This window comes from Mangifera indica, chromosome 7 (genome assembly GCF_011075055.1).
Source record: "Mangifera indica cultivar Alphonso chromosome 7, CATAS_Mindica_2.1, whole genome shotgun sequence".
In the NCBI taxonomy this organism is placed as follows: domain Eukaryota; kingdom Viridiplantae; phylum Streptophyta; class Magnoliopsida; order Sapindales; family Anacardiaceae; genus Mangifera; species Mangifera indica.
The window spans coordinates 18,611,142-18,638,952 of record NC_058143.1 but is presented as its reverse complement, the minus strand read 5'-3'; the positions used below and the strand labels follow the sequence as shown (position 1 = coordinate 18,638,952).

The following is a 27,811-nucleotide window of genomic DNA, read 5'->3' as shown; positions in this document are numbered from 1 at the left end:
AGAATATAAATCGGATTGGACCGCGGTTGAACCACCGGTTCTCTCCCGAACCGCGGTCCAACCCGGTCCATGCAGGAACCGGTTCAAAGCTGCATATAAAACTTTCTGCATAAAACACTGTTTTTCTTTTTTCCTCTTCCTTGCAGTGCACGCAGACACAGTCCTTAGTTGCTGTAGCCGACGACTTCCTCTAACGAATTTCTTGTTCCTTGCCAACGACGGTTTAAATATGGCTGCCGACGACGACACTGTCATCGAGGGGTGTCGGTTTGCAGGCTTACAAGGCAGCAATTTCACTTCACGGTGACTTCCTAGGCTTAGACGTTGGCTGACGACAGCGATTTCCGTTGCTGCTGTGACCAGCGACTTCTCATTTATTTTATCAATTACTGAGTTAACAACAGAAGTTTGAAGTGTAATCCAGGCCACAGAAACCAGTTATTCCTAATCTTGTAAAAGAAACTAAAACAAAGTCTTAAAACGGTTCAACCGACAATGTGAAAGCTGCTTCTCCTTACAGAGATGAACTTAAAAAGTCCTTTGCATCCATTCCAAAGAGCGTTTCTTGAACCATTCTCTTATTTTCCAGTGGGCTGCTACACTGGTTTTCTTATTATTCCCACCTAAGACAAACCGCCTTTCCCTCTTTTTGGTAAGTCGTTCAACAGAGCCGCAGTCGTTCAACCGACTTCTCATTTATGACTAAATTGTAATTCGACTGGTTCAAATGGTTCAACCAATCGGTTCAACCAGTCCGACCGAAACCAGTACTTAAAACAGTTTTTATTCTGGTCCGGTTTTGAAAACCTTGATGAATAGTTTGGAATCAGGAGATTCCATAGTGAGATAACACTAGTATCCAATGCTACTGCAATGACTAGATTTTCGGCTGTTGCCTAATACTAATATGTGATCTTACCTATTTTTTTTTGTTGTTAAATGCCTTGTTACTAGTGCAACCTTTCAAGTACAGGTGAAGACTTTGAGGCAGAAATGTTGTCATTCAAAAATAAAAAACTACTGGAGGTTACCATCTTTATGTATGATTTGCTTGTTTTAACCATTTTGTTGTGTTGTTTCTTAAAATTCTAGGATGCAATAAGTAAATCAGAAGTGTCATCTCAAGCCATAAGTCAGGTATATCTCTCTAATTCTTCAATCTTAAAAAAAAAAAAGGGAAAAGAAAGAAAAGAAAACAAATGAAAAAAATGATTAAAAAAAAAAAGAGAGAAGAAAGAAAAGAAAAAAAATTAAAAAAAAGGAGAAAAAAATGATTTAAAAAAATAAAAAAAAAGAGAGGAAATTAACTATTACTATCCAAACTGAAAGATGCCATCCGTGCCATCCGTTTGACTACCTGCCGCTAAAGAACGAAGTCTGAAGAAAGTCAAGTTTACAGGAGGATGTTGAAGTACTATTGGAAAGTAGAGACGGATGAGTTTAGGGGAGGAAGTCACCATGTAAGGGTGAAAATGTTATTTCTGGAATGTGCCTGTGCCTTGATGAAAATTTGTAAATGGCCAAGGGGCAAAGTTGCCCCTTGACTATAAAAACCCGTGGAAATATTTGGATTGCACTTATGCTATTCATTTTCTAATAAAACATTTTTCTTTTTCTTCCAGATTCTTCTTCTCTTTCATTTGCTCTCTCTCGTCTCTGACTTAATCTCATGGTCTAGGGTTTGACTTCTATAACTTCTTAACTAAATCGTAGTAATAGGAAAGTCTCAGCATTTCGAGCCAGAATCTTCGAAGCCCCTTCGTCCCTCGACGACATCGATTACCTGTCGCCGCCCCCAGTTTGTTCTACCAGGTATTATCTTATCAGTTTTGATATGTTTTTATAAAATCTGTCCTAATGAATGCTGTTGACGGTATAATTGTGATGATGCTGGGTAATGAATCTATACCGCTCATCATCTTAAAATTCTTTGTTTATTTATTTATACCAATCAGAAGAATAATTGAGTCCAAGTTGAAAAAAGAAAGAGTTTTAGGATCAATACAATTGGGCATTTTTTACCTGAGCATATGTACATGTTATGTTGATTTGGCTTCTCATGCGAAAGTTTTGAATTTTCGGTACTCTTTTCTATTTGATTCCTACCTTGAGTCAGAGAACTTTTAGTTGAGTAAAAAATAATTGTGAAGCTTGAGTGAATGAATGCGGCAAAGTGAGCAATTGAACCTTTTGGTGCAAACTTAATAATCGAACATAAGCACTACTGTTTGGATAGTCATTGAAGTTGCTCTGTTTTTGTGGTTTTTTTGTGTTTGAATTTTACTTGTTGATTTTGCAGTTTATTTTATTTTATTATGCAGTTTATTTTATTTTATTATCACTTTTCTGGTTGAGTTACTCATCAGTTTTAGAATTGTTTGCATAATTTTACTGGACTTTTTCTTGCATTTTATTCCACATATTGAATTTATAGTTCTTTCTTTTGGAATTAAATTCAGGGTGGATCTGAGAGGATAGAAGATGCTTTCTGGAGTAAAGTTTATACCTCGAGATCAAGTTGATATAGTAAAGTTTATGACTTTTAGTTTGTTTCATTTTGTATTTCTTTTAGAAATTATATTGATTTAAAGAATGTTATCATTTTATTTTTATTTAATTTATCAATTTGTTAATTTGACTACCTCATGTTAGGCAGAAGATGGAAACTCCAATGCAAAGAGGTCGAAATCTCATAGTGGAAAGGAAAAGCACAGGAGAAAAAAGAAGAGCTCTAGTTATGGTAGTTCAGATGATGATCTTGAGAGAATAACGAATGGTTCAAGAAAAGGCAAGAAATGGTACTCATCTGATGAGTATTCATCAAGTGAAAATGACAGCAGCTCTGAGCAAGATGAAAAGAAAGATAGGAGTAGGAAAAGGAGGAGTAAGAGAAGTAATGATGATGGTTCTGTGGATGAGAAGCGAAGTAGGTCAAAGAAGAAATCTAAAAGGAAATATTATTCATCTGATGAATATTCTTTATCTGATTCTGAAGATGAGCGCCAAAAAGGAAGTAGGAAAGATGAAAAGAAAAAGAGTAGGGCAAGACAGAGTCAAGAGAACTTGACAGATGATAACTTGTCTGGTATGTGTTTTCTGGTGATATTTGGTTTAATGTTTTATAGTTTCCCAGTTTGTTATGTTCATTTGACTCTTCTACCGTGCTTGTGCTTTGCTGCATAGATTTTGGTGGAGGATCTTCAATAAAGGAGCAGGAAATTGTTAGGAAGGAAATGGGGTTAGAGTGGATGTTAAGGCCTGCAGAAAGGACAGATAAAAGGCCTGTGGTGACTGTCAACAGCCAACCAGAGGAACCGCATGACCAGGAGGTATGTCATTTTATAAACTTAGCCTGCTTGTAATTTCTTTTTTTTACCCTTCTTTCTTTGCGGTCAAACATTGTGTAGTTATATTAATTGCCCAGTATTCTTGTTAAGGTAAGGGCTAGAAATTGAAATGTGGCCCATATATATTATAAGTCAAAGTGATATTTGCTAGATATGCAGAAACCTCAATCTTCTGTACCTAATTGAGCTTCATGAATCCCTTCTGCAAACTATTTGCTTCTGTAGTCTGGTTGTCTTGGGCACATTTGCAATTCTTTTTTCACTTATTGAATAGATTTGAATCAATATCCCTGTTTCACACATGATAGATAGTTTCTATAAACATATTACCCATTGCTAGTAAATGCCAAGTAAGAATCTTCTAAAAGACATAAAATCCCCTCAATTTTGATTGCACTCTTTATTTATGAACATTCGTTGATAAAAGATCATTTGCTTTTATCTTTTTAAGTTTTGGGCTGCTGTCTACTTATCATATTGCATGTCAACATTTTGTTTCTTCTTCGTGTTTGGTTCTGAATTCTTGTTTTACTTGTATGAATTTGGAATATAATGTGTTCTCAAGGTTCATATTTCTTTTTTGTTTTGGACATGTACGCTTTGCTAGTTGCCACTGAACCTTAGTTTTGTTAGGTGAGAGTATACATGGTTTCATATACATGCAGCTCTGTTTGTTTGGAAAATGTATGTTCTTTTAGCTTACATTAAGCATTCAGGATTTTCTAACATTAGCTGCTTTGTCTACCAGATACCAAAAGTGAATCCCAGGGAGTTGAACCCTTACCTAAAGGATAATGGAAGTGGCTATCCAGAAAATGGAGATGAGAAAAAATCCGGTGGGGACCAACTTTTGGCTTCTTCACTTGTTGGGGATGGAGGTGCAAGCTGGCGACTTAAAGCCTTGAAGCGTGCACAAGAGCAAGCAGCCCGAGAAGGACGAAGACTTGAGGAGGTATGCTATCTTGGCTTTCAGATTATATCAAGCAACAAGCATGACCTCTAAAAATTTGATTTCTATGCATTAAAAATTTTCAGGTTGCTGAAGAGCGCTGGGGCTCACTTGGTCAACTAGCTGTATCTGCAGCATCTCATATGGCAGCTCCATCCCGTGCTCATCTGCATGCCATTAAAAATAGGAAAAAAGGGCTAAATGAGGAGCACCAAACTCCTGCAGATAATCAAATTGAAAGAGATATCAACAAGGTAGCAGCAATAGTCATAACTTTTCTTTTTCCAGTTATTGTGAAATGTGGACTAAATGCTTTCGAATTTTTATATTTGAAAACCCAAATTTTTTCTGACATATAATAATACTTTTATGATTGTGATCCCTAGAAATCTGATCGAGATTACTTGCGGGATGTATCTCTTAGGCATCCTGAAATGAGAGCCCCCAAAGTTCGTGATTCCTTATCCTGGGGAAAGCGTAGAAGTCAAAACATGTCTACCCAGGACTCTGACCTTATTTCTGCTGCAGTGTCTGGCTTAAATAAGTTTACAAATGATGGAAGCTTCATGCACGAATCTAACCGCATGGAGAGTAAAGAGGCAGGTGGTTCAGATCCAAATGTCAAGGGCAATGTAGAGTCAGAAGCAGTGTTATCACGTACAAACATACAAACTGAAAATCCTGCAATTGTTGACAAGGGACTGAGTGCCAACAAGTTGGCAGCTAAGGCTATGCAGCTGCGTCTGAAAGGAAAACATGAAGAAGCTGATAAACTTTTGGTATGACAACAATTTCTGGCTTCTCTTTAATTTTTTGGTTAAAAAATGTTAAATTTACAAAGGAGATTTTCTAATTCTAGGTTGTGTAAAAAGTCCAGCTAATTGTAATTTTCCCTAGCAGTTACTAATAAAAAGCTAAATGCCAAGTACCACTGAGTTTCCAAATCATTTGTTGGTCAAGTAAGCTAGTTAGAGTTTCTTGTGATGTTCTTTAAATTTAAGAAACAAATTAAAATCCACTATTACATAGTCCATTCTGGTCATTCTTACTTATCTGCATTCTGAAAATCATCCCCATCCGTTTCCATCTTTCACAAATATGATGCAAATTGAGGTAAAAAAGCATTTATAAACTCTTGGCTGATTTGGTAATTTGGTTAATCCCTCATCTGTCTCCTTCATCAAGTGATTGCTTTGTATATGTTTCCGTAATAGCCTTTTCCTTTAGTTTCATTTCTAATTTAAAAGACCTGAAAACATTGTTTGTAATATTTCTGAGTGTGCATTCTCAGAAGTAAAAGCAAGACTTCTCCCCATTCTGTGTTATTTTGATGAAAAGATTGAAATGTCTGTCATAATTTTTATATTTGTTTATGGATATATATTCCTACCTACTCTGGAATTGAGTTTGCAAAAGAAGATATCCTGGATCTTTTCTTTCTTGAATATCACCATTTTTATTGTTTTCTTTTTGGGTTGGTCTTTCGAGGAGTTCAGTAGTGGATTTTGATTTCTGCATCATTTATGCAGTTCATGCTGGTATTACTGTATTTGCGAGTGCGGTCATGAACTAATTTATGGTAGAAATGGTAGCTGCAGAACCTGTATGGACCAGCTGGCACATGTGCCTTCCTCGTGCTTTTTCTGTCAATACCACCTGACTTGACTTGTTCCTAACAAAATCTATTGTCATTTATGTACTAAAAAAGTTCTTTATGCTACTTTAAAAGTGAAATAATGCAGTAATGGTGTAATGTGGCCTTATATAAGTCTGCATTACATGTTCTGTTTTGTCTAGTAAATCCAATCATTGAATATCAATTAGGTTGCCTCCATAGAGTACGCGTGAAAAAGTATTTATATGTGAAGCAGATTTCTGTATTTGCTGAGCTAGAGATTTTAAAGTTTTAATTTTTTGCTTTGGCGGTTAACTGTAGCTGTTTCATTTTGTTGGTTTGTTTTAGCAAGAAGCTGACAACATGAAAAGGAATCAGGGTGCAGGGGATAATTCAACTGAACCACAAGGAAACTCAAGCGGGTAAACTTCCCCCTTCCATTCAATTGGCCAAAGTTGTAGATTCCTTAAGTAATTGTGTCTGTTATTTTAAGATTACAAGTCTTCGGAATTTGGTAATTTTGTATTAGGAAAGACAAGCCGAATCTTCAGTTTATCTATGCATAAACTATTCTCAATTTCTTCTTTCCCAAAAAAAAGTTTCCTTTATTCATTACATGCAAGGCCAGCCCACTGTAGCAGTTCAATTTCTCTTTCCTTATGCAAAGAATTCAGTTGTTGGAGTTGCTGCTACATTAATATATCTTTTCTTTAATGTTTATTTCTATATTAATTTTTTTTTTTTTAATTTTTCATATGTAGATATGTCATTCACAATATATCTATCCGAAAGAAGGATGATGATGCTGATATGCATTTAGCGCAAAAGATTATGCGGAGTAAACAGTCTAGCATATCTGGTCGGGCTGATGATGAATATGATTTTGAGGATGGTCCAAGCAGGAAGTCGCGGAAAAAGAAGGGAGGAAGTGATAATAAGGGCTCTGAAAGGGCTATGGTGAAGCGTATCTTGACTCAGCAAGAGCGTTGTGTCTTTTGCTTTGAGAATCCAAACCGGCCGAGACATCTTGTTGTGGCATTAGCAAATTTCACTTACTTGATGTTGCCACAGTGGCAGCCTGTTGTGCCTGGTCATTGCTGCATCTTACCAATGCAGGTAATCAGTCTAGTTGGTCATTCCACCTAAATGGGTTTGCTTTTGGGTAGCTTTTGTGTTTGAACATGAACTCTTTCTTGGAGAAATTTTCATTTATTAAAATTGAGCCATTCTATCTGATTTCTTGGCACTTGAAAGCAAAAATACATATTTCTTGGGTTTGCTGTTACTTCTTGATATGAAACCGATTATGCTTCCTGCTTCTGTCAATAAAATATGTAGTTATTTTATCCTGAACAGTCGTCAAATGATGAAAAAGTGAATGTAGCATGAACTGTTGATTTAGGATAATGAGGAAAGGGAGTAGATTAGAGAAGATTTGGAGATAGAAATTGATGGAATGCAGAAATGAGAGAGAAGGTGGAAATCAGATGAATGTAGACAGAATTAAATGGAAGAATGGAAATTAGAAGACTTTTTGTTGATCACATCATCTTCTTTTATATTTGTACGTAGTCTGAAGACAAACCAATAGGCTTGTTTATTTTGGCCAAATCCCAAACAAAATAAATGTGGGGTTTTTTATGGATGCTTATGTCTTGAGTTCTAATGAAACTTATATTCATGGTTTTGCGAAATCTGTATTCTAAAATGTTCTTGAAATAATATCTGCTGGATATAAAAACACCTTGGTTGAACTGATTTTGTTTTTTATGGATGGTCTCTTATATCTGAGTTCACCTTGGTCTACCAAATGTGGGGTTTTGGGTTCCTCACTCAATATAAAATACGTAGTTGTTTGGATGCTTCAAGAAGGAAAATAAGAGGCTGATTCTAATTTATTTTATTTTATTTTATTTCTTTGGGGGGTAAAAAGTTGTTCCTTTTCTATCTTATCGGTTGATTTTATATTGAGCTTTTTTTGTAATGGTGATTTTCACTCTGCAGCATGAGTCATCCACAAGAACTGTTGACAATAATGTGTGGGATGAAATTCGAAATTTCAAGAAATGCCTTATTATGATGTTTGCAAAGCAAGAGAAAGAAGTAGTGTTTCTTGAGACAGTGATGGGTTTGGCACAGCAGCGTCGGCATTGTCTGGTTGAATGCATTCCTGTGCCTGAAAAGATTGCAAAGCAAGCCCCTCTCTACTTCAAAAAGGTTATGTTTCTGAGTTCTCTCTCTCTCTCTCTATATATATATATGTGTGTGTGTGTGTTTCATGTTCTGCTTGCTTGTCCCAACATATATAAATTTCCTAGTATTGTTATGTTTTCTACCAAATGTATCTGGCCACATGCTCTGTTTTTCTGCATGAATTGCTCTTCTTTTGTATATAGTATGCGAAAATCTGAAAGAAGTTTTCTCCAGGCAATTGATGAAGCCGAAGATGAGTGGAGCCAACACAATGCAAAAAAGCTTATTGACACAAGTGTGAAGGGCTTGCGAGGTTCCATTCCAAAGGATTTTCCATATTTCCATGTTGAATTTGGTCTGAATAAGGGCTTCGTCCATGTAATTGATGATGAAAAACAGTTTAAAAGCAATCTAGGCCTTAATGTCATAAGAGGCATGCTACAACTGCCAGAGGAGGACATGTATCGCAGGAGGAAGCATGAGTCTGTGGAGGCACAAAAGCAGGCAGTTGCAGAGTTTGCTCGAGACTGGGAACCATTTGACTGGACAAAGCAACTTGGCTAAGCATTGAGATCTGTCTAAAAGCATTAAGGATTTCTGCAGTTCTCTTGGCCATCTTTTGTTTATATAGTTTCCATATGATCTAATTCCAGCCAAATCACATTTGAGAGTCGAAATTGTGCAATTGGGTCGGAATCATACTTTGTGTGATTCCAAATGAATAGTAACATTTTAGTGAGATTCCTGTTGGATTACACCAAGATGTTGCCATTACAATTAGAATCGTACTATGTCGGTGTGATTCCAGCTGAATTGAACCAAAATGGGGAGATTTTAACTGTAATTGTACCATTCGTGTATGATTCTAATATGATACCATTCGTGTGATTGTAGTTAAGTCACATGAGATGGTGCCAGTCTAGATGAAATTGGTTGGAGTTAGGATTAATGTTCTGATCTTTTTTAACTGAAGATATGAGTCTTGAGGTGTAAGAGATTTTAATTCTATAATATTGTATATTTTGTAATCTTACCGAAAGAACTTCAAATGAAAATTACTAACTTATGAATGGCGTAGAAATGAAAAAAACAAGACAAGGAATTAGATCCATTCAAGTCATTTCATAAGATTGGGACGGTCGAATCATGTCAGTGTTGAGAATATGAAAAAGAAGAAAAATCTGAAAATAAGTTTGGATATATTAAGCTACAATATTCTGCTTCAAGATTCCGAATGCAATTTTCTTATGATAAGCTGTGGCCGTCGTGTTAATTTCTATTTTATGCCACTTAGATAGACCTGTTCACGGGCCGGTTTGGCCCGTGAATCGAACCTAAACTGGCCTATCCTAAACCGGAACGAGAACCGAATTGAACCGAAACTGAAATCGGAATTTAGCGGTTTGGTTTCGATTTATCTAATTTTGAACCGTGAAACCGTCAGTTCACCCCGGGTTATAAACCGACATGTAAACCAACGATTTTACTGTGCTGAACCAGAAATTTTAAATTTTTTTTGAATTTTTTGAATTTTTTAAAATTTATTAAAGAACCAACTGTTCCCTGCGCAGGTTCCACTGTAGTAAGTGCATGGCACATTTGAAAAAAAAATTGCAGGGGACCCTGCGATTTTTAGAACTTTTGCAAGGAACCGTTGGTCCCCTGCAATTTTCAAAATCGCATTTCACCTTATATTTTTTAATATTTTTTAAAAAAAAATTTATCCTATATATATACCCATCCAAATTTCAATCTTTCAAATTTCAATATCTCCACTCTCTCACTCAATCTTTCAAAATCTCATTCTCATTCTTTCAATTCTTAATGTTCTCTTAATCTTTTAATTCAATCAAATTCTCTTAAATTTAATTAAATTCTTTCTTAATTTTTTATTAATTCCAATTTTTATTTTTATTATACAATTCATAATTAATTATAGAATTTATTTCTATAATTAATTTTATTTATTATTTTTTTATTATCTTTCATAATTAATCATATAATTTATTTATATAATTAATTTTATTTATTATCAAAAAATGGCAAGTAATAGAAATTCTTTTGGTAATAGAAAATTTGGTCAATTTTCACATATATCAAATGTGAATGAAAATCAATTTATAGATGATTTTTCAACACAAAAAAGTGAACGCTAATATGTAGAGGTAGAACAACAACAACAACAACAACAACATCAACAACAAATGGAGATGGAACAACATTTTCAAAAAATTCCTACATCCGATATTTTCAAGATTCATTTCAAGAAAATATAAAAGGAATATGGTAATTTCAATGTTGCTTGCAATTATTGTAGACAAATTTATAAATTCAAACAAGGAGGTAGATACAGGACGTTCAAAAGGCACTTGGAGTCAAAGCATCCAGAAAAAATGGGGCAAAGCCAAGGTCAAACACAAATAACCGGGTATGGTTCTATACACAAATCTTTATTTATGTATAGTGATAATAAAAGTAAAAAAGAATTTACAAAAATGGTAACAATAAATCATTTAGCATTTAGTTTTACTAAAAATTTAGGTTTTAATAATTATTATAAAACTGCATTAAATCATGCACATAAAACTATTCCAAAAAACACATTAAAAAGAACATTATTTAGTTTATATAAAAAACAAAAAAGAGAATTAATTCAATTTTTTACAAATTTTGATGAACGTGTATCTATATGAAGTGATATTTGGAGTGACCATTGACAAGTTTACTCTTATATGAGTATAACTTGTCATTGAATAGATGACAATTTTCTATTACAAAAAAAAAAATTTAGCATTTAGGGTATTTGATGACCGAGATATAGCCGATAATATTTATAGAATAATTAAAGGAATATTAAAAGAATATAAATTACTTTATAAAATTTTTTCAATTTTATTTGATAATGCACGTTCAAATACTGCCTCAATAAATGATTTAATTAATATTTGCAAACCTAATTTAGGTGGTAGATTTTTTCATATTAGATGTGCATGTCATGTATTAAATTTATGTGTATAAGATAGTTTACATTGTCTTAATAATTATATTAGTCAAATAAAAACAACAATTTCATTTTTATAGACACATCCCCAAACTATAAAAGAATTGGGTAAATTTTGTAAACAACATAATAAAAGCCCAAAAAATTTCCTAAAGACGTGCCGACTCATTGGAATTCAACATATGAATTACTCAACGAGTCTTTTGATTATAGGAATTTATTATGTTCATTTATTTCACAACATGTGCCACAAGTTACATTATATCCCTAACATTGGGATATTTGTAAAACAATTTTAAATGTATTAAGAAATTTTAATAATGCAACTTATACTTTAAGTGGGGTTTATTATCCCACTTCTAATTTGTTTTTAAATGAAGTTATTAATATTATTAGGACTTTACAAGAAGCCGAATAAGATATTATTCTACAAGAAGTTATTTTTTTAATGAAAACAAAATGGTTAACTTACTATAAAATAATTCCAGAACTTTTTCTTGTTGCATGTTTTTTTGATTTTATATTTAAATTAGATGGTGTCACAGATTATTTGACAATATATTATTAATGTTTGCAATTAAATTAAGAGGATGAAGTTAATATTCCAGTAACTATAACTAACATTATGAATTTAATTAAAGAAATTTATGCTGAATATTCATTAATTTATAGTAACCAAGGTGGTTCTTCTTCCTCTCTACTACCTATTGCCCCATCATCAACCTAAAATATGAGTTATAGTGATCGTATTATGATGCAAAGGTGCAAAAGACCAAGAGAAACATTAGACTCCACCTCGAAGCTTGATATTTATTTAACTACTGTTTTTGAGTTTAGTGACAATAATATAGACAAAGACTTTCCAGTTCTAGAATGGTGGAGTCGACATGCATCAACTTTTCCAATATTAGCAGCTATTGTTAAACAAGTTTTGACAGCACCAGTATCAACTGTCGCAATAGAACAAGCTTTTAGTTAAGGGAGTAATATATTGGATGAGAGGCGATCAAGTTCGGCTCCCGAATCTATTGAAGCCCAAGTATGCGTGGACGATTGGACAAGAGCCGAATTACGCCAACAAGAAATAAAAGTGGACTTCAATGAAGAATCGCTTGATCTAACTACGGATAGTTCGATGACAGGAAATAACAATCAAGATAGTGGAGGTGAATGATAACGTAAGGGGGTACTGCCAGCTATTAGATATGTAAAAGTAAGAGAACTACGTAGGCTTTGATTCTTCTAAACCCCAAGAAGATACGTAGGAAGCTTAATTGAAAAATTAAGTCCAAACCTTTATTTTAATTTTTAATTATTGTAATTAATAATTTAAAAATTAAATCAAGATCATGTATTAGAATTGACGGTTTAATGTTAGTTTCGAACTGAACTCGTCAACTTCGAACCAAAATCGTCAGCTCCGAACTGAAACCGTCGACTCCAAACCGAAATTGTCGACTCCAAACCGAAATCGTCTGCTCAGAACCGAAACTGTCAGCTCTGAACCGAAACCATCAATTCTTCCGAACCGGTTACAAACTATCCTATTACGGTTTCAGTTCAGGGTCCTTATTTTTTCGAACCGTAGCCAGGACTACACTTAGATATCGGAAAGGCCAAAAGAGTATTTTCAATCCGAGTTTTACTCCAATTTTAAAAGGATGTTCATAGCCGTTCAAAAACTTATTTATTCATAAATTAATTTTTATTAGAATTTTATGTTAAAAATGAGAACAAAATTATTATTTTATTACTAAATTTTAAAACCTTAAAAATTTATATTATTTTCCCTCTTTAATTTGAAAAATTAGTAACTTTTTTTCATAATTAAGTTTTAAAAAGTACATTTCTCCCCTAAAGTTTCAAATTTTTAAGACGATTATTCAACAAACAACGACTATTCTCTCTCTCTCTTAACAATGGCTTTCTCTTCGATATCTTCTCTCCATCTAAAACCCTCAATGCGTTCATTGTCGTTTGGACAACAACCACGTGTCTAAACCAAGGGTTTCATCATTATCATCTAGTAGATGAACCACCCTTGGTTTGAACAAGTTGTCATTGTCCAGACAACATCGATTGAAGGAAGAGAGTTTCAGACGAAGAGAAGATGCTAGAAGGAGAGCCATCATCGGGAGGAACAGAGTGACCATCGATCACCGGAGAAATTTAAAATCTTAAGGGAGAAATGACACTTTTTAAAACTTAATTTTAAGGAGAAATTGTTAATTTTCTAAATCAAGAGGGAAAATGATATAAATTTCTAAAATTTTAGAGTTTAGTGGTAAAATAACGATTTTACATTTATCTCTAACAAAGATTAATTCATAAGTAAATGTTTGGGTTTTTAAACTATTGTAACTATATTTTTTAGATTAGACTAAAACTTAGATGAAAAATACTTTTTTGGCTTATCAAAAAATAATATGTTTTTTAATAAAAATATTTTAAAAAATTATATTTAAGATTTAATATTAATTTAAAAGAATTTTTTTATAATAAAACAGAGAGGGAAAATTGGGCAGGGTAAATTAGTCATTCCAAGTCTAACATAACCCCAGGGGGAAAATTGTATTTTAGACAACCTCAGGGGTGAAAAAGATTGCAGTGAGGTTGGTAGGTGTCACCTAAAAGGATAGGCATAGCTAGGGTTTTCTAAGGGCAACGTACACGTGTATCGGCGACATGCCTATAAATAACTAACGCTATTTCTTCCAAAAACAAGCCGCTTAAGCCCTAGTTTAGTTTCTTCTTCTCTCTGCCCTTCATCTCGATCTTTTTTTATTTTGTCTTTGCTTCTCCCTCGTTCTTATCGTATGGAGAACTGTGTTGGATGAGAAAATCAGAAGTGAAAGTGAGATCCATTATATTTTTTTGGACAGAGAAATCACGGTCATGAGATGAGTCTGAATCTGTGTATTGATTGAATGCAATTTCATCTCCTCTTTTTACCGTGTTTCTCTGTCCGAAGAGATAAATTGGATCTTCGATTCTGCCATTCTCTACTTACGCTTTTTCCTGTAAGCAACTGTATCTTTCGTTTTTATTTTTTCCATTTAGGCTGAATCATACATGATGATTATGGAATTTAAAATAAAAATCAGAAAATCGAAAAAAAACAATATTTTAATCACTAGGCTGTGTTATATCATTCTAATACCTAAAATCATAATCAGGGTTTTGATTTGTTGACAAGTAGAATGTCAAACGAAATCAGGGCGCCTTCATCCCTCGATATCTTTATCAATAAGAGACTTTCTGTGAGGGATTTCCATTTGGATAAGAGACTACATTGACCTAATCTGATTTAACAAAATTTTGATTTCAAAACTTCAGTATCGAAATTGTTGTAGATAAAAATTGAAATTTTTATTTATATTATGTGGAAATAACATGTAATAAAAATAACAATAGTGTTATTATTAAAAGTTTTTTCTCCTGTTCATAATTACTATCCGTAATTAATCAGGTAAATAAATATTAGATATAAGTGTAATACTAGGTGTATTAACTTTGAATATATATATATTGTATGATTAAATAATATTTTATTTTTAATTTAAAATAAATATACATAATTTTATTGTTATATAATTATCAAAATTTTAAAACATTTGAGGTATGGGTTAGTGTTGGATCGCTCAAAAAATGAAAATAACTTTAAACGATCACAAAATAAGATATTTTGAGGGTAGAGATGATGATTTTGTTCCGAATTTAGGGTCTTTAACCCTAATAAAGAGAATATTTTCCAATAAAAATGAGGATAGGAATAGAGAGGTAAATAAAAAAGAGGATAGAAATGAAGATGAAGACTAAAACAAAAAATATATTTACGATCAAAGATAGGGACACATATGCCTATATCTTACTTTGGCTATATTCTCGTCTCGTTATATTAATATATTTATTTAAAGTCTTAATATATCTTTATAGTTTTATATTATTTATATTTTTAAAATTTTATTTATATTTTTGTTGTATATATTAAAGTGAGTAATATGTGATATTTAAAATAATAAATTAATTTTAATTTTAAGTAATTTTATTATTTAATATATTTATATTATATTTTAAAAAAACGTATAAAAAGATTTTTTTTTTTTATAAGGATCAAGATGAAAGGATTTTTTTTGTAAAAATAGCTAAAAAATTATTATTATTCTCATAATAATAATAAAGATAGATATCTATTATAAGAACAGAGATTGAGATCTCTTTCCTGTGCCTCCTGTTGCCCTCCCTATCTGAGAGGTGGATTAGTGCTTTCCCATATGTTCAAATCCTGGCTCGGTTGCGTTGCTTCTTGGACTCGAGAATATGAAAAGATGCCAGAGGTGTCAGTAGTTGGATTTGAGAAAGAAACTCAAACTGGGCTTTCCAAAGGCCACACAAGTCTCATGGTGTTCATAAACAAATGTTTATCCCATCCAAAGTTAAAATGAAACCTGTAAATTGCCCCGCCCTCTTGGCAGCTTTTGGCCCTGAAGCTCAACATAGTTTATTTGTTTATCATTATACTAATGGTATGTTGAAGTCCAGTTGAAGTTGATGGGCAAAAGGCAAAAGGAACGCGTTTGTTGTTTTGTTTGGCATATGTTTGTAGAGAGAGAGGAGATTCTACTTGCCTTCTACTCTCTTGGCTAAAGCTATCAGAAATGGTGCTTTCAATTAGCGGGCTTATGAAAAGACTTGAGTGTTATTATATATAGCATGATGAATTGGGAAATCATATGACTGGGTTATTTGACTGCCAACCATCTTATTCAGTTAACCATGTTACAGAAGATCGCCACTGGTTCAGAAAATGCAATTGTGGCTGGAAAAACTACACTCACCCTCTCCTCGCTGTTTACAAACCCACTTTCAGTCTCTTCACCAAAATCCAAACCCAATAACGCAAACACAAAACCTAACTCTTTTTTGGATGCAAACAAGTTGAATTGTCACGTGAAGAGCCAGTGTAAATCAGGTATAGTCAACCTCGAGAACGCACAACAATATTTCCGTCAACTAATCCAAGCTAAGCTTATTCCTTCAATTGATACATTTAATCATTTATTAACTTCAGTTTCCAAGTGCAAGGGTTACCTTTTACTGTTTTCTATGTATAGAAAGTTAAATTATAGAGAAATTAAGCCTGATTTGTATACTTTAAACATTTTGATCCATTGTTGTTGTCGTATGAGGAAAGTAAAACATGGGTTTGGTGTGTTCGGTAATATTTTAAAGAGGGGTTTTGAGCCTGATTTGATTACAGTTACGACTTTGCTTAAGGGTCTGTGTTCAGAAGGTAAAGCTTTGGATGCGGTTAAGGTGTTTGATAAAATGAGTGAAACAGGGTTTCAAGGTGATGTTTTCGTATACAGGCTTCTCATTAATGGCCTTTGCAAGATTGGTGAGATGAATTTTGCTCTTCAGTTGCATAGGAGTATGAATTGTAAGGCAAATGTGATCACTTATAGTTTGATTATTGATGGTCTTTGCAAAAATGGACGTGTTGATGAGGCGATAAAGGTGTTATTGGAAATGACAAGAAGAGGAATTAGCCCTGATGTTATTGTTTATAGTTCATTGATTAATGGGCTGTGTAATTTCAGTCGGTTGAAGGAGGCTGTTGAATTTTTTGATGAAATGGTTGGTCAAGGGATTACTGCAGATTTGGTAATTTATAACTCATTGATTCATGGTTTTTGTCAAATGGGAATGTGGAGTGAAACCAAAAGAGTTTTTGAACAGATGATGGGAGAAGGAATTTCACCTGATGTTGTAACTTACTCAATTTTGATAGATTGTCTATGCAAAGAGGGAAAGGTGGGAGAAGCCACAGACATTCTCGGTTTGATGATTAAGCAAGGGAAAGATCCTAACTTATTCACTTATAACTCACTAGTAGGTGGTTTATGTTTGGTTGATCGACTTGATGATGCTGAAAAATTGTTGGCAACGATGGTGGGTGGAGGTTTTCAGCTCAATGTATACAGCTACAATATAATGATGGATGGCTATTGCAAGAGTTGGAAGATTGATAAAGCAATTCACCTCTTTCAAGAAATGCTTCGAAGGGGAGTGAAGCCTACTACAGTTACTTACAACACACTGATCACTGGATTTTTCCAGGCAGGGAGAATAAGAACCGCACAAAAGCTGTTTAATGAGATGGCTACTGCTGGTGTATCTCCAGTGTTAGCTACATATGCAGTCATGCTAAATGGGCTCTGCAAAAATGGCTGTATTGAGGAGGCATTGGATGTTTTCCACTCCCTTGAGACTTCCAGATATGAACCAACCATCGAGGTTTTCAGTATACTAATTGATGGTATGTGTAGAGTAGGTAGATTGGATGAAGCACAAAAGAAGTTTGATGAGATCTCAAAGAGAGGCTTGGTTCCTGATGTTGTAACATACAACATAATGATCAATGGCCTCTGCAAGAAAGGGATGTTATTGGAGGCTGATAAGCTGCTAGTTCAAATGGGTGAAAAGGGATGTTTACCAGACTCTATCACATTCAACACCATCATCCAGGGCTTTCTTCAAGAAAATGATGTCGATAAAGCAATGCAACTTCTGATGAAAATGCGAAACAGGAACTTGTCGCCAAATGAAGTAGTCACTGCAATGCTACTACAGCATGTCGTGGAGGATGCTGGATGCCGCGAAATGATTGAGTCACTTCCAAATGTCTCCTGTTGTTCTTCTGTAGATTCTGTACTATGGGGTAACAGAGATCCCATTAAATCAGTAGCTACATCTTTCTCTGCGACATGATCAAATACAATTTCTCATTTTTTAACATCTGGACTTCCATGTTAAAAAAGTTATTAATTCAATACAGCTGCCCTTTTGGTTTTCAGATCGATAGGGCAGTATTCCAAGGCAAATTACTACAGTGTAGCCTGAATTCCAGTTAGCAATCAAGACATGACTGCATGAAGGGACTAAAGAATACATTAAATTCCTCTAGAAGAATAAATTTCTTGGAAAGATGATACAATAGTACCTGAATTAAAATCTATTACATTTGTAAATTTGCATGTTTAAGTTGTCGATACAAGGGTTGAATATCAAATCCAAGGTGATAGGAGATTGATTTTCACTCACCTTCAATTTACTGGTTGGATGCTATTTTCGTGTAGTCATCTTTCAACCGCGAGCCCTTCTTGCTAGAGCCCCCTTCGAAGTGCTTGTAAAATTCTTTGCAACTTCTTCGTCAGTCTTTTCATCATCACTCACTTTATCAAAACTCTCAGTTCTGTCTCTGGATTCTTCCTCCTCCTGAGGTGAATTCCCAACATCCCGTTTCGAAAGCTGTCACGAAGCCCTCTCAGTTTTGCTTTCTTTGAATTCAGGACACCAAGGAAGTAAAAGTACATAAAGAATCAAAGTCAGCCCTTAATACTATGAGGATGATGCTTCATATCTACACCCATGCTTTCATCAGCGTGCCTAAAGAACAAAGCATAATGAATTAGATTCAACAATGACTAAATGGACATTAGAAAATTATGGAACCTTCTTGGATAGAAAAATTAGCCTCAATGATCCATTACAGCAATAGCACCACAATTTCTAGAAGTATATTCCATCAAAGAAATTTAAACGTAGCAGTTGAGCAAATCACCATACTAGGAAGGAAAAGAGAATTCCAAGGCCATCAGAAATCAATATATCTGTGGGCTTGGTTATGTAGATAAGGTAAAATTGATTTGGTCATTCAGTACTTATGGAAGACATCTTTGCTTTTGGAAAATAGAGAGCCAAGATTGCGTGAAAATGTACACTGTTGGCCACTTCAGGCGTATTGACAAGGGTGAACAGGATGTTTTCTGACAAAAAGAAGAGGACCATGGTAGTTTTGTACGATGAAGTTAATCATTATGAATCACTTGGGATTTCAGTGGAAATGGAATTTCAAGATTCTTCTTTTTTCTTTCTACAACTGAGCTGCAAAGGAGTTTTGGGTTGATTTTTTATATAGAAAGAACATTTTTTACAAGGAGGAGTTGGGGTTCTACCTCTTAGGTAGTCTTCTAGCCCACTAACTTCAAGGTCAAACATGAAGAAAGAAGTCTGATTCTGAACACCAAAATGTCTTCCCCATGCTGAACAACAAGATTAAAGTAGAAGAACAAAAAAAATAATAATGTAACAGTAAAGGACCATGCTGGACAAGTCAAAACATGCACCTTTGTGTAGATAGCTGATTCAAACTCCACCTTCTCCTTGTTATGTCTATCACTTTGATCCAAACATTTCTCAGCCTCCACTTTAGCCTCTCAAAAGATTGAGTTTTTCTGACAACTTCATCGTATAAACACAAATACTGTTTATATAAAAATAAAAAAGAAAAGATTTATAAGCTTCTCCAAGTTTATAGTGCCCATTCAAATAAGGATTACATCAGGATCTCTGATTCTAGCCAGCCACTCTAATGTTTCTTCTCCAAACACAAACAAAATTAAAAGATCCTCCTTATCCCTAAAAGCTTGGTATATCTCTGGGTCCACCGCAAGAGCTCTAACCAACAAGGCTATTCATTGCACATTATTTATTAAATCTCTAATCCAGTGAAACTGTTTTGGCTGTTTCCATCATGATTTAAGGGGATGCCAAATTATCACTTCTATCAAGATCATATACTAGTGCTCTATAGGTGCTTATCTGGGTACCTGAAGTACTGTCTGTAGAAAATTAAAAATTCTAAAAAATTGATAATAATACAGAATCTTCCACTAATGTTAGCATCCATAAGAAAGTCCATAATTCCTCCTGTAACATTCTTGCTATCTGGCTCAGGTTCACATTTCCACCTCCATTCAAGCTTTGTCCCTTCTTTCTCAAATGTCCATGACAACTGCAGAAGATCACTCTGTCATTTCACACAAACTCAATTCAAAAATTAAAAAGAAAATTGAAAAAAAAAACCTTACCCTTTTACACCCGTTACCAGCATCATTAAAACCGTAAACCGAGCCAGGCTGTTGAAACCGTAGATACCGCCCGGCCAAATTGACGTATTCGGTGACCGGTTGGTCCCACTGCGCCGCTCGATCTCTCACCTCCTCTTCAGTCGCTGACAAAAACTAATTTCTATGAGGAGAATCATAGAAAAGTTAATTGGGACATGTTGGTAAAAAGTTTCGATTTTACCATTCCAGAGCCAAGCGTTGAGGCCGTCGGTGATGGAGAGGTTGAAGTGGGTCTGGTACCATGCGCCCTTTAGGATGGGTTCAGTGAGGTTGGGAATTTCAAGCTTAAGACATGAATATCTTGTTGTCGTCGCCATTTTTCTGTTGACTTTCTTCTTTGAGAAGCTGAAAGTTAACAATGTTTATAATATGCAGTCTTCCCGCCTTTCCAAGTTGTGTGCGTGGTAAGTTGTAAGAAAATTATATTTTTAATATTATTTTTTAATTTGGATATTAATTTATTTAGGCAGGTAAATTACATAAAAAGAAGGCTCTACTGAATTGAATCGTAAGACTATAGCCTGTAAAAGAGAAGTATTCTTGAGCATATAAAAAGAAACTCGTGTAAATCTGTGAGTGTTTTGAAGGAGCTGTAAAGTAATAGCATTATGTTCTGAATCAGAGGGAAATGACAAGAAGAATGATCAAACGATTTAGCGATTTATGTGTCAGATGGGCAATAACGAGGTGGCACTTAATCATGTCTTTAAGGTTCTATCACTCTCTTTTTTCTTCTTCCATTGATCTTCTGTTCCATCTCTGCAATCTTATCTCAAGAAAATGGAGACCCTACAATCAGAACCATGGATGCTTTCTCTGGCTACCCTATTCATGTGTACGACTCATTTGCTACAGCCTTTGTTTCTTCCCTATTAGTTGACACTCTAAATCTCCAGAAATGGGTACCCAATAAGTTTATAGTATTATGAATAGGTAGGGAGCTTACTTCTTTTCTATTATTTAAGTGTCTTGTTTTTTGTTTTGGTTATTAGATTGAGAACTGTCAACTTTCTCGGATACACCTGCGCCGTCAGTACTCTGGGTACGCAGGTGAACTATATGCAGTTACACTTATTAACCTTGATTTGATTATGTGCGCTGCTTGATACAAGTTGCAATTTTTAAGTTGTTTTTGAAGACTTAAAGTTTCTTTTACATGTGTTTTTCTGGGTTTTCCTAACAATAAATGAAAAAATAAGTAGTAATCATTTATCTTCAATTTTCTAAATTTTGTACCAAAATTGTCTCGTTAATAGCTGGATTATAAAGTAGGAGTTGGAATGTTTTTGCCTTTGTTCTTGCATTCTCAACTTGGTGTCCTGTTTAAGCCCGTGAATTTGGAGCTTAAACTTTATCAAGTATGTTTACATGTTGCTCATAAAGTTGTTTAATTACTTGGCATATGTGAAACAATAACAAAATTGTAGAACCTTTCATGAATATATCAAATAATATCACCTTGAAGTGGCTGCTTAAGTAGAATAGACTCTGTATAATGTGATGGTGATGAAAATGACTGTTCTCTTCATGTTTTTCATTTCTCTTTAAAAGCAATATTTAGGTTTTTATAAGAAATATTCATTATGTATTGAGGATTATCAAGTTACACTATTGTATGCTGGGGTGCTCCAACATCATCTGTTTTTTCACCTAGTTTCACCATGGAAGAGATAGGAGTCACGATATTCCCTTTGGAGGAAGAAACAGTTTTTACCTTTTCTGAAAGTGTCTATGCTCGTGAATCCTCGAGGGTTTTGAAAAAAAAGTTGTCAGTTACTCTTTTGGGCTTGCCTGCTAATGTAAGTTTTAAGAGGTTGCGAAGTCTTACTATTAATACAATTGAAGTCAGAATTGAATTTGGTGATTTGGAAGAGTGGATTTCTTCAACATGTGAATTTCTACTTGAATTAACCCTGTAAAATGTGCTTGGGGTGGCTGTGTTTCGCATTAAGAGTGCTTCTTTGAAGAAGCTGAATGTACATATAAGAACTAACAGGCATGAATTTTGTACATATGAGTGTTACAGCTGAGGAACTTTGTACTCTCATAATTGATTGGGTCAGACCTTCCAATTAGTCTGAGAAATTCAACTGGAATTTTATGGCTCCAAAGCTTGAGGTTCTTATGTTGGCTAGAGAAGTTCTGAATACATGTTTGTTGGGAGATTTGTCCAATTGGAAGGAGCTAAAAATTTATCCTACAAGCTCTATTGATCAATTAAAAGATTATGGATCTTCTAAAACATTTACATCAAGTATGCACCTTTGTATTTGTGGAGTTCCCAAATCTTGCGTTGTTTTGTCCTGTGCTTCTTTCAACAATATGATATATATTCCTGCATGGTTGTGATGGGACTGCTTCAATTATGCATGTCATGAGTAAAATCTGCTTATGAAGTCCTTAATTCACTTCTGAACTACTTTGCATTCTCTTAGCAATCACATCTACCTCATATTAATATATATATCTGGAGTTTCTATCTTGTAATCTATATTACTTGATTCAAACACTCAAGATCCTTCCAGTTGTTTGACTAACTCTAATCTTTTTTTATGCTGACATTAGTCTAGTTCCTACTGTCAAAATTTGTAGCCATCTAGAATGAGATCGATTTCACATATAGATTTAGGGTATGTATTCAGTTAACCTCATTTACAAGCTTTCAAGTGAATAGATATTTCCATCCATATATGCCTTTTCAGGATAGATTCACTCCTTCAGTCAAGACTTCTTATTAATTAGATACTGTAATTTTTTAATAGGATTACAGAAAATATAGGTCTCTTTTCTCTCTTAAGACTTGTGCCATAGGATATTAAAGTCTTCAAATGTTGTGTTTCTCCTGCATTAGTTAGATATATACTTTCTGAAGACTGAAAATAAAAACAATCAGCCTGTCCATCTTTAAGTGCTATTTGCATAATTGCATACTCAACTGAGCTCAGGAGAGAGATGGTGGAAACTGGAAACAGCTATTTCTCTGTAGTAAAACGAAAATTACACATCTATCATGAACAACACAGCTCTGTTCATTGGTTTCTCAACAACACTTTGCCTACAAAAATGACAACACTACAACAGAAAACACAAAGAGATGTTGGACTTCACAAGGTCTGCTCTACCAGATTCTCCCCATCTCAATCAAATCATCATGTTAGCAGATCCTCTAATAACAGCTCCAAACACTAATTGCTACACATACGTCTCTATTAAAAACTTCCAAAACTGAAAAAGAACATGTATACAGTAAACCGCAGAAACAGAATTATTGTGCAACTTCTTGGTCAGGCTTGCTTATCAGATTCCATCTTAGGTTCAGTGGCAGCATCAGCAGCAGTCGTGATCTTGTTCAGATTCTCGGCCTTCCCCAGAATAATTTGGATCTGAGGACTCTGTAAGATATATGAAGAATAAGAACTTGTAAGTGGTGAAAAATGAAAAAATTGAAAAACAAATGCAGCAAAAGTGAGCAGTACAACCTTAGGTCTCCGACTGAAAGAACCCCTGTGATCCTCCTTGGAGTTAACTGTAGATATCTTCACTTCTGTTGTAACAAAACATGTAAATCTATTAGTTTCAGTTATATAGGAATTTTCAGTTAATTAATATTAAGAGGATGTGATCTCCTACCCTTGTTATGAACCAGTCCATCTCGTTTCAGAATCTCAGCAATTGTGATAACAGTAGGAATGGCTGCAATAAATAACACCGGTGATTGAATTAATACAGAGAAACAGAAAAAGATATCCTACTAAGCTGTCCCTAAGGGAAAAGATTAACTATAAGCTTTACTAGCTATTAAAATGTCAGCAGTTTTGCAGTCATATGTTTGAATACAACACGATTGACAAGAAAAGGAAAAAGAAATATGTAGAAATACGAAGGAAAAGGATTAAGGAAGAGTATATACCCATGCCTAAGGCTGAGAGTTCAACTTTATTGTACTGCTGTAGGTAACTCTGCAACACAGATTGATAAGATTAAAAAAACCCCATCAAGAAAATTATAAAATCTCCACATGTAATGTCATTTATACTTAATTTAGTAATATTAAGTATTAGGTGAATAATAGACTAGAGCCATGTACTTGAAGCTAAACTTCCACAGCAATTTAGTCAGAAAGATTATGCCCTAAAAACCAAATCAAGAGTTAGAACACATTTGCAGCTGGAAATACTCTATGCATCAATAACGAAAGCCATACAATTGTAACAAGGAGCACTAAGCAAGATTCAGAGAAAAATGCAGATCAAAATTAAGAGGAATAATGTTAAAACATATAGCTAATGAAGAAACACAGGGAAACCACAGATTCTTGATTAAAGGAAAAACACAAGAACATATGCAGACACCTTGGCAAGATTGAGGTAGAAAATGAAGGGTTTCTTGGTATTGGAGACTTGAATGCGAGTGTTGCTCTTCTTCTCCCTGTTCTTCTTCTTCTTGATATGAGCTGAAGAGTCATCAGTAGTAACAGCAGCAACGGCAGCACCAATTACTTCGCCATTAGCAGGATTAACAGGAGTAACGGCTGCCTCTTTCTTCCCATTGTTATTCTTGCTCTTGTTTTTGTTCTCGGCTTCCTCTTGTTTGAGGTCAACATTCTCTGAAACAACCTTGGTTCTTGACTCCATTGTTAAGAACTCTCTCTTTTCTTCTCTTTCTGTTTCTTTCTCTTTGTAGAATGCTGGGAAATAGCGGGAAATGTTGTTGAGATTTTCTTTGGTGAGGCGCATTTATATAGAGGTGATATTGCCAGGAGGAAACGTGGAGGTTTCCGATTGGATTAAATCGTTATTTTTGAGCGGGAACAGCCTGGATAACTAATTAACAGAATTTTGTTCAACTAAGGCCCATTTTAAGAGCATTTGCCTCTTAAGTGGCCCAACAAATTGCCAGTCCCACTAATCCAGTGGTGCATAGGAGAGAAAGAGCACTGTTCGATACACCTATTTTTCAGTATTTAATTAATTATTTAAATAATATATTATCGTATGATTAAATATCATTATATAATTAAATATTATTTTACTCTTAATTCAAAATAAATTACTCACATAATAACAAATTATTTAAATACTCAATTAGATATTTAAAACTCAATGTACATAGTTTTATTATTGAGGGAATTTGGATAACAACTTGTAAGTTGTGTTTGAACTTATAATTAAAATTCTATTTTTGACTTAATATTATCTATAAGTATTATTTCATGTAACATATGTATAAACCAAGTACTAATTTAAATTAAAAGCATTACCAAAATCAAGTTTAGTTTGCGTTTACTATTTGAGTTGGATTATTTTTCAATGAAGTTCGAAATGCAATTAATTCGAGCTTTTAAAACTTAGACTAATTGATATAATTGAGAATTGATCTCAAATCTGATATATTAAATAGTTAAAACTTGTTTTAGTTACTATAATTTGATTGACTTGGATTAAACTAATGTAAATAGTTTTAAATTACGATTCAACTATTAGGTTAATACATTCTAACTGTCATTGATATATTTTGAAAATATATTATAATTTTAAAATTTTATTTTATCATACAAATGTTACCAGTTTGACTAATTAGTCAAATCAGTTGACTTAAAAATGATGTTTGACTAATTAATCAAATTAGTTGACTTACAAATAATCTTTTGATTGGATCCACGCTTAATTTAGATTAAAACTTTGATGGCAAATAAAGAGTAAATGATGAAGAAGATAAATGAGTGAACTAGAAAACAATGAAATTATATGTACCTAATTTTAAGTTTTTGAATTGGATATATAGATTACGTGTTGCATTGAAAAAAAAAGGACCTAACAGAAATGCGTCTTCTCTTAAGTTTCTCTCTCCCACACCCACTGCCACCCCACTTGCGCTAGAGAGGAAGATTAGCAAAGCAAAAAAAGATAGAGGGCAGCATATTATTCTCTTCGCGAGAACTTTCGGATCGAAAAAGCATTCAGAATGAGCTTTACGTTTATTTCATTAGCAAAAATGATTTAATCCATTTCAAGGCTTTGAGAAACCCAAAAATGAAGAAAAATCAATGATAGACAAAAAATAAATGAACGAGACTTTTTTCTCAAAAAAAAAAAAGGAATAGAATGAACATCCCTTTAAATGTCTATATATCCTTTATCTTCTCCTATTGCTTCTTATATCATTCAATTTGCTTTCTCTAAACAGAAAATGAAGAGAGAAAGAGTAGATGGATCATATCCCCTATATCAAACAAAAATTTCTATCTATTGATGAGAAGATTTTCATTAAATTTAGAAATTCTTCACATCCAAAGTTAATGATAGTTAAGTAATTTTAAATTAAAAATAAAATAATATTCAATCATATGTTAATACATTATTTAAACACTAAGTTGAAAATACCCAAACTCTCTCTCTCTCTCTCTCTCTCTCTCTCTCTCTCTCTCTCTCTCTCTCTCTCTCTCTCTCTATATATATATATATATATATATAAAATATATATTATCCAATTCTCAAACATAAATATTTTAGCAATGATAGGCAGGAGAGATTGAAATATTCCTGTACACGTGTGAGTATGCGTGGGAACGAAATAATAAATAATAATAAAAGTAATACTTCCATTAACAACAATATTAATTACGCTTATTAGTTTAATTAATTAATGTTAATTTGGCGGGTCTAATTCTAATTCTAAATTGAGGTAGGAGAGATTTATCATATAGGTTGGCATGTACAACTCTTAGGAAACGGGGACCGATATCATCATCCATCATTCCTTTTGAATTTTCGGTCTTACTTTTACTCTACTCATCACTGTTTTATCTTGCAACACAAATGTAAAGAAGCCTCACAGCTCACAAACTATACTCGCCCACAGCCCATTGGCCCATTGGCCTTAACTAGGAGACTTTAAAATTATATATTTTAAAATTGAAAATTGAAAAAAAATTAGTTATTTAAAAAATTAGTTTGGTCATTGACTAGAACCTTTCTCTCATTCTCTTCCTTTTCCTTGTCCTCTTTCAACAGATTGTCATTATTCTAGCCATTAAATAATATTAAGCATTAATTAATTATTTAATTAATCTATAATAAACCCACTTGTTTTTGCCTGGAATTTATGTAATTAAATACGCAAAACTCCGACGTAATAAGTAATTAGGCATGATTTATTGGATTATTATGAAACAATCCATCAATAATAACAAAATTAAAGTGTTATTAGCATCAATGATAATAACCCTTTTGCATTGAGTAATAGTTAGAAGTAGAAGTGGTTCATGCATTGAGAAGGATAAGACAAGACAAGTTTTGATTCTCCAGACAAAGAATTCAAGTTACCCAACTTTGTGTTTAGGTGAAGATGCATAATTTGAATTAAGAATTTTATTATTTGAGTACTGAATTAATTAATTAATTAATTAATTAGAGGGTGTTAGAGCTTTATCAAAAGGGTTAAGCATGATCAATCAAAGATGGGGCCAAAGGAAAGCAATAATTTGAATTGAACATCTTTCTCTTTAATTGCTTTTTCGTTAAGATATGAGCATCTCTCTTTCTTTAATTCATTAATCCCACATCTCAACTAATCTTCAAGTCATAATTTGAAGGGACACAATGAAATTAAGACTAAACTATTAATTTCCCCATTAAATAATATTATATTTTCAAATTTACCAGTCGATTTCATAATTATTGTATTAAAAAAAAAGTGAAAGCTTAATCTTGATATATCATCAACAAAATTTAA

The 27,811-nt window shown here is 33.7% G+C and overlaps 4 protein-coding genes across 4 annotated transcripts; 2 read left to right on the top strand and 2 right to left on the bottom strand.

Moving 5' to 3' along the window:
* The first annotated feature begins 1,568 nt into the window (after positions 1-1,568).
* LOC123221073 (CWF19-like protein 2) lies at positions 1,569-9,006 on the top strand. Its single transcript, XM_044643751.1, has 11 exons — positions 1,569-1,812; positions 2,460-2,526; positions 2,653-3,085; positions 3,184-3,329; positions 4,096-4,299; positions 4,383-4,550; positions 4,683-5,075; positions 6,260-6,333; positions 6,673-7,027; positions 7,916-8,128; positions 8,339-9,006. Exons 2-11 carry the CDS (start codon positions 2,482-2,484, stop codon positions 8,666-8,668), a joined length of 2,361 nt encoding a protein of 786 aa, XP_044499686.1. The 5' UTR covers positions 1,569-1,812; positions 2,460-2,481; the 3' UTR covers positions 8,669-9,006.
* Positions 9,007-15,268: 6,262 nt separating this feature from the next.
* On the top strand, positions 15,269-17,989 carry LOC123220071 (pentatricopeptide repeat-containing protein At1g63330-like). Its single transcript, XM_044642073.1, has one exon. It carries the CDS (start codon positions 15,882-15,884, stop codon positions 17,874-17,876), a length of 1,995 nt encoding a protein of 664 aa, XP_044498008.1. The 5' UTR covers positions 15,269-15,881; the 3' UTR covers positions 17,877-17,989.
* Positions 17,990-18,014: 25 nt separating this feature from the next.
* LOC123220072 (DNA repair protein XRCC4-like) lies at positions 18,015-20,824 on the bottom strand. The gene is made up of 4 exons (XM_044642074.1): positions 20,259-20,824; positions 20,039-20,181; positions 19,124-19,962; positions 18,015-18,554 (listed from the first exon to the last, which is right to left on the bottom strand). The coding sequence occupies exons 1-3, from the start codon at positions 20,392-20,394 to the stop codon at positions 19,756-19,758; spliced, it is 486 nt and encodes a 161-aa protein (XP_044498009.1). The 5' UTR covers positions 20,395-20,824; the 3' UTR covers positions 18,015-18,554; positions 19,124-19,755.
* Positions 20,825-23,030: 2,206 nt separating this feature from the next.
* Positions 23,031-24,744, bottom strand: LOC123221895 (uncharacterized protein At2g34160-like). Its single transcript, XM_044644865.1, has 5 exons — positions 24,430-24,744; positions 23,988-24,036; positions 23,708-23,770; positions 23,557-23,621; positions 23,031-23,469 (listed from the first exon to the last, which is right to left on the bottom strand). Exons 1-5 carry the CDS (start codon positions 24,709-24,711, stop codon positions 23,362-23,364), a joined length of 567 nt encoding a protein of 188 aa, XP_044500800.1. The 5' UTR covers positions 24,712-24,744; the 3' UTR covers positions 23,031-23,361.
* Positions 24,745-27,811: the final 3,067 nt, after the last annotated feature.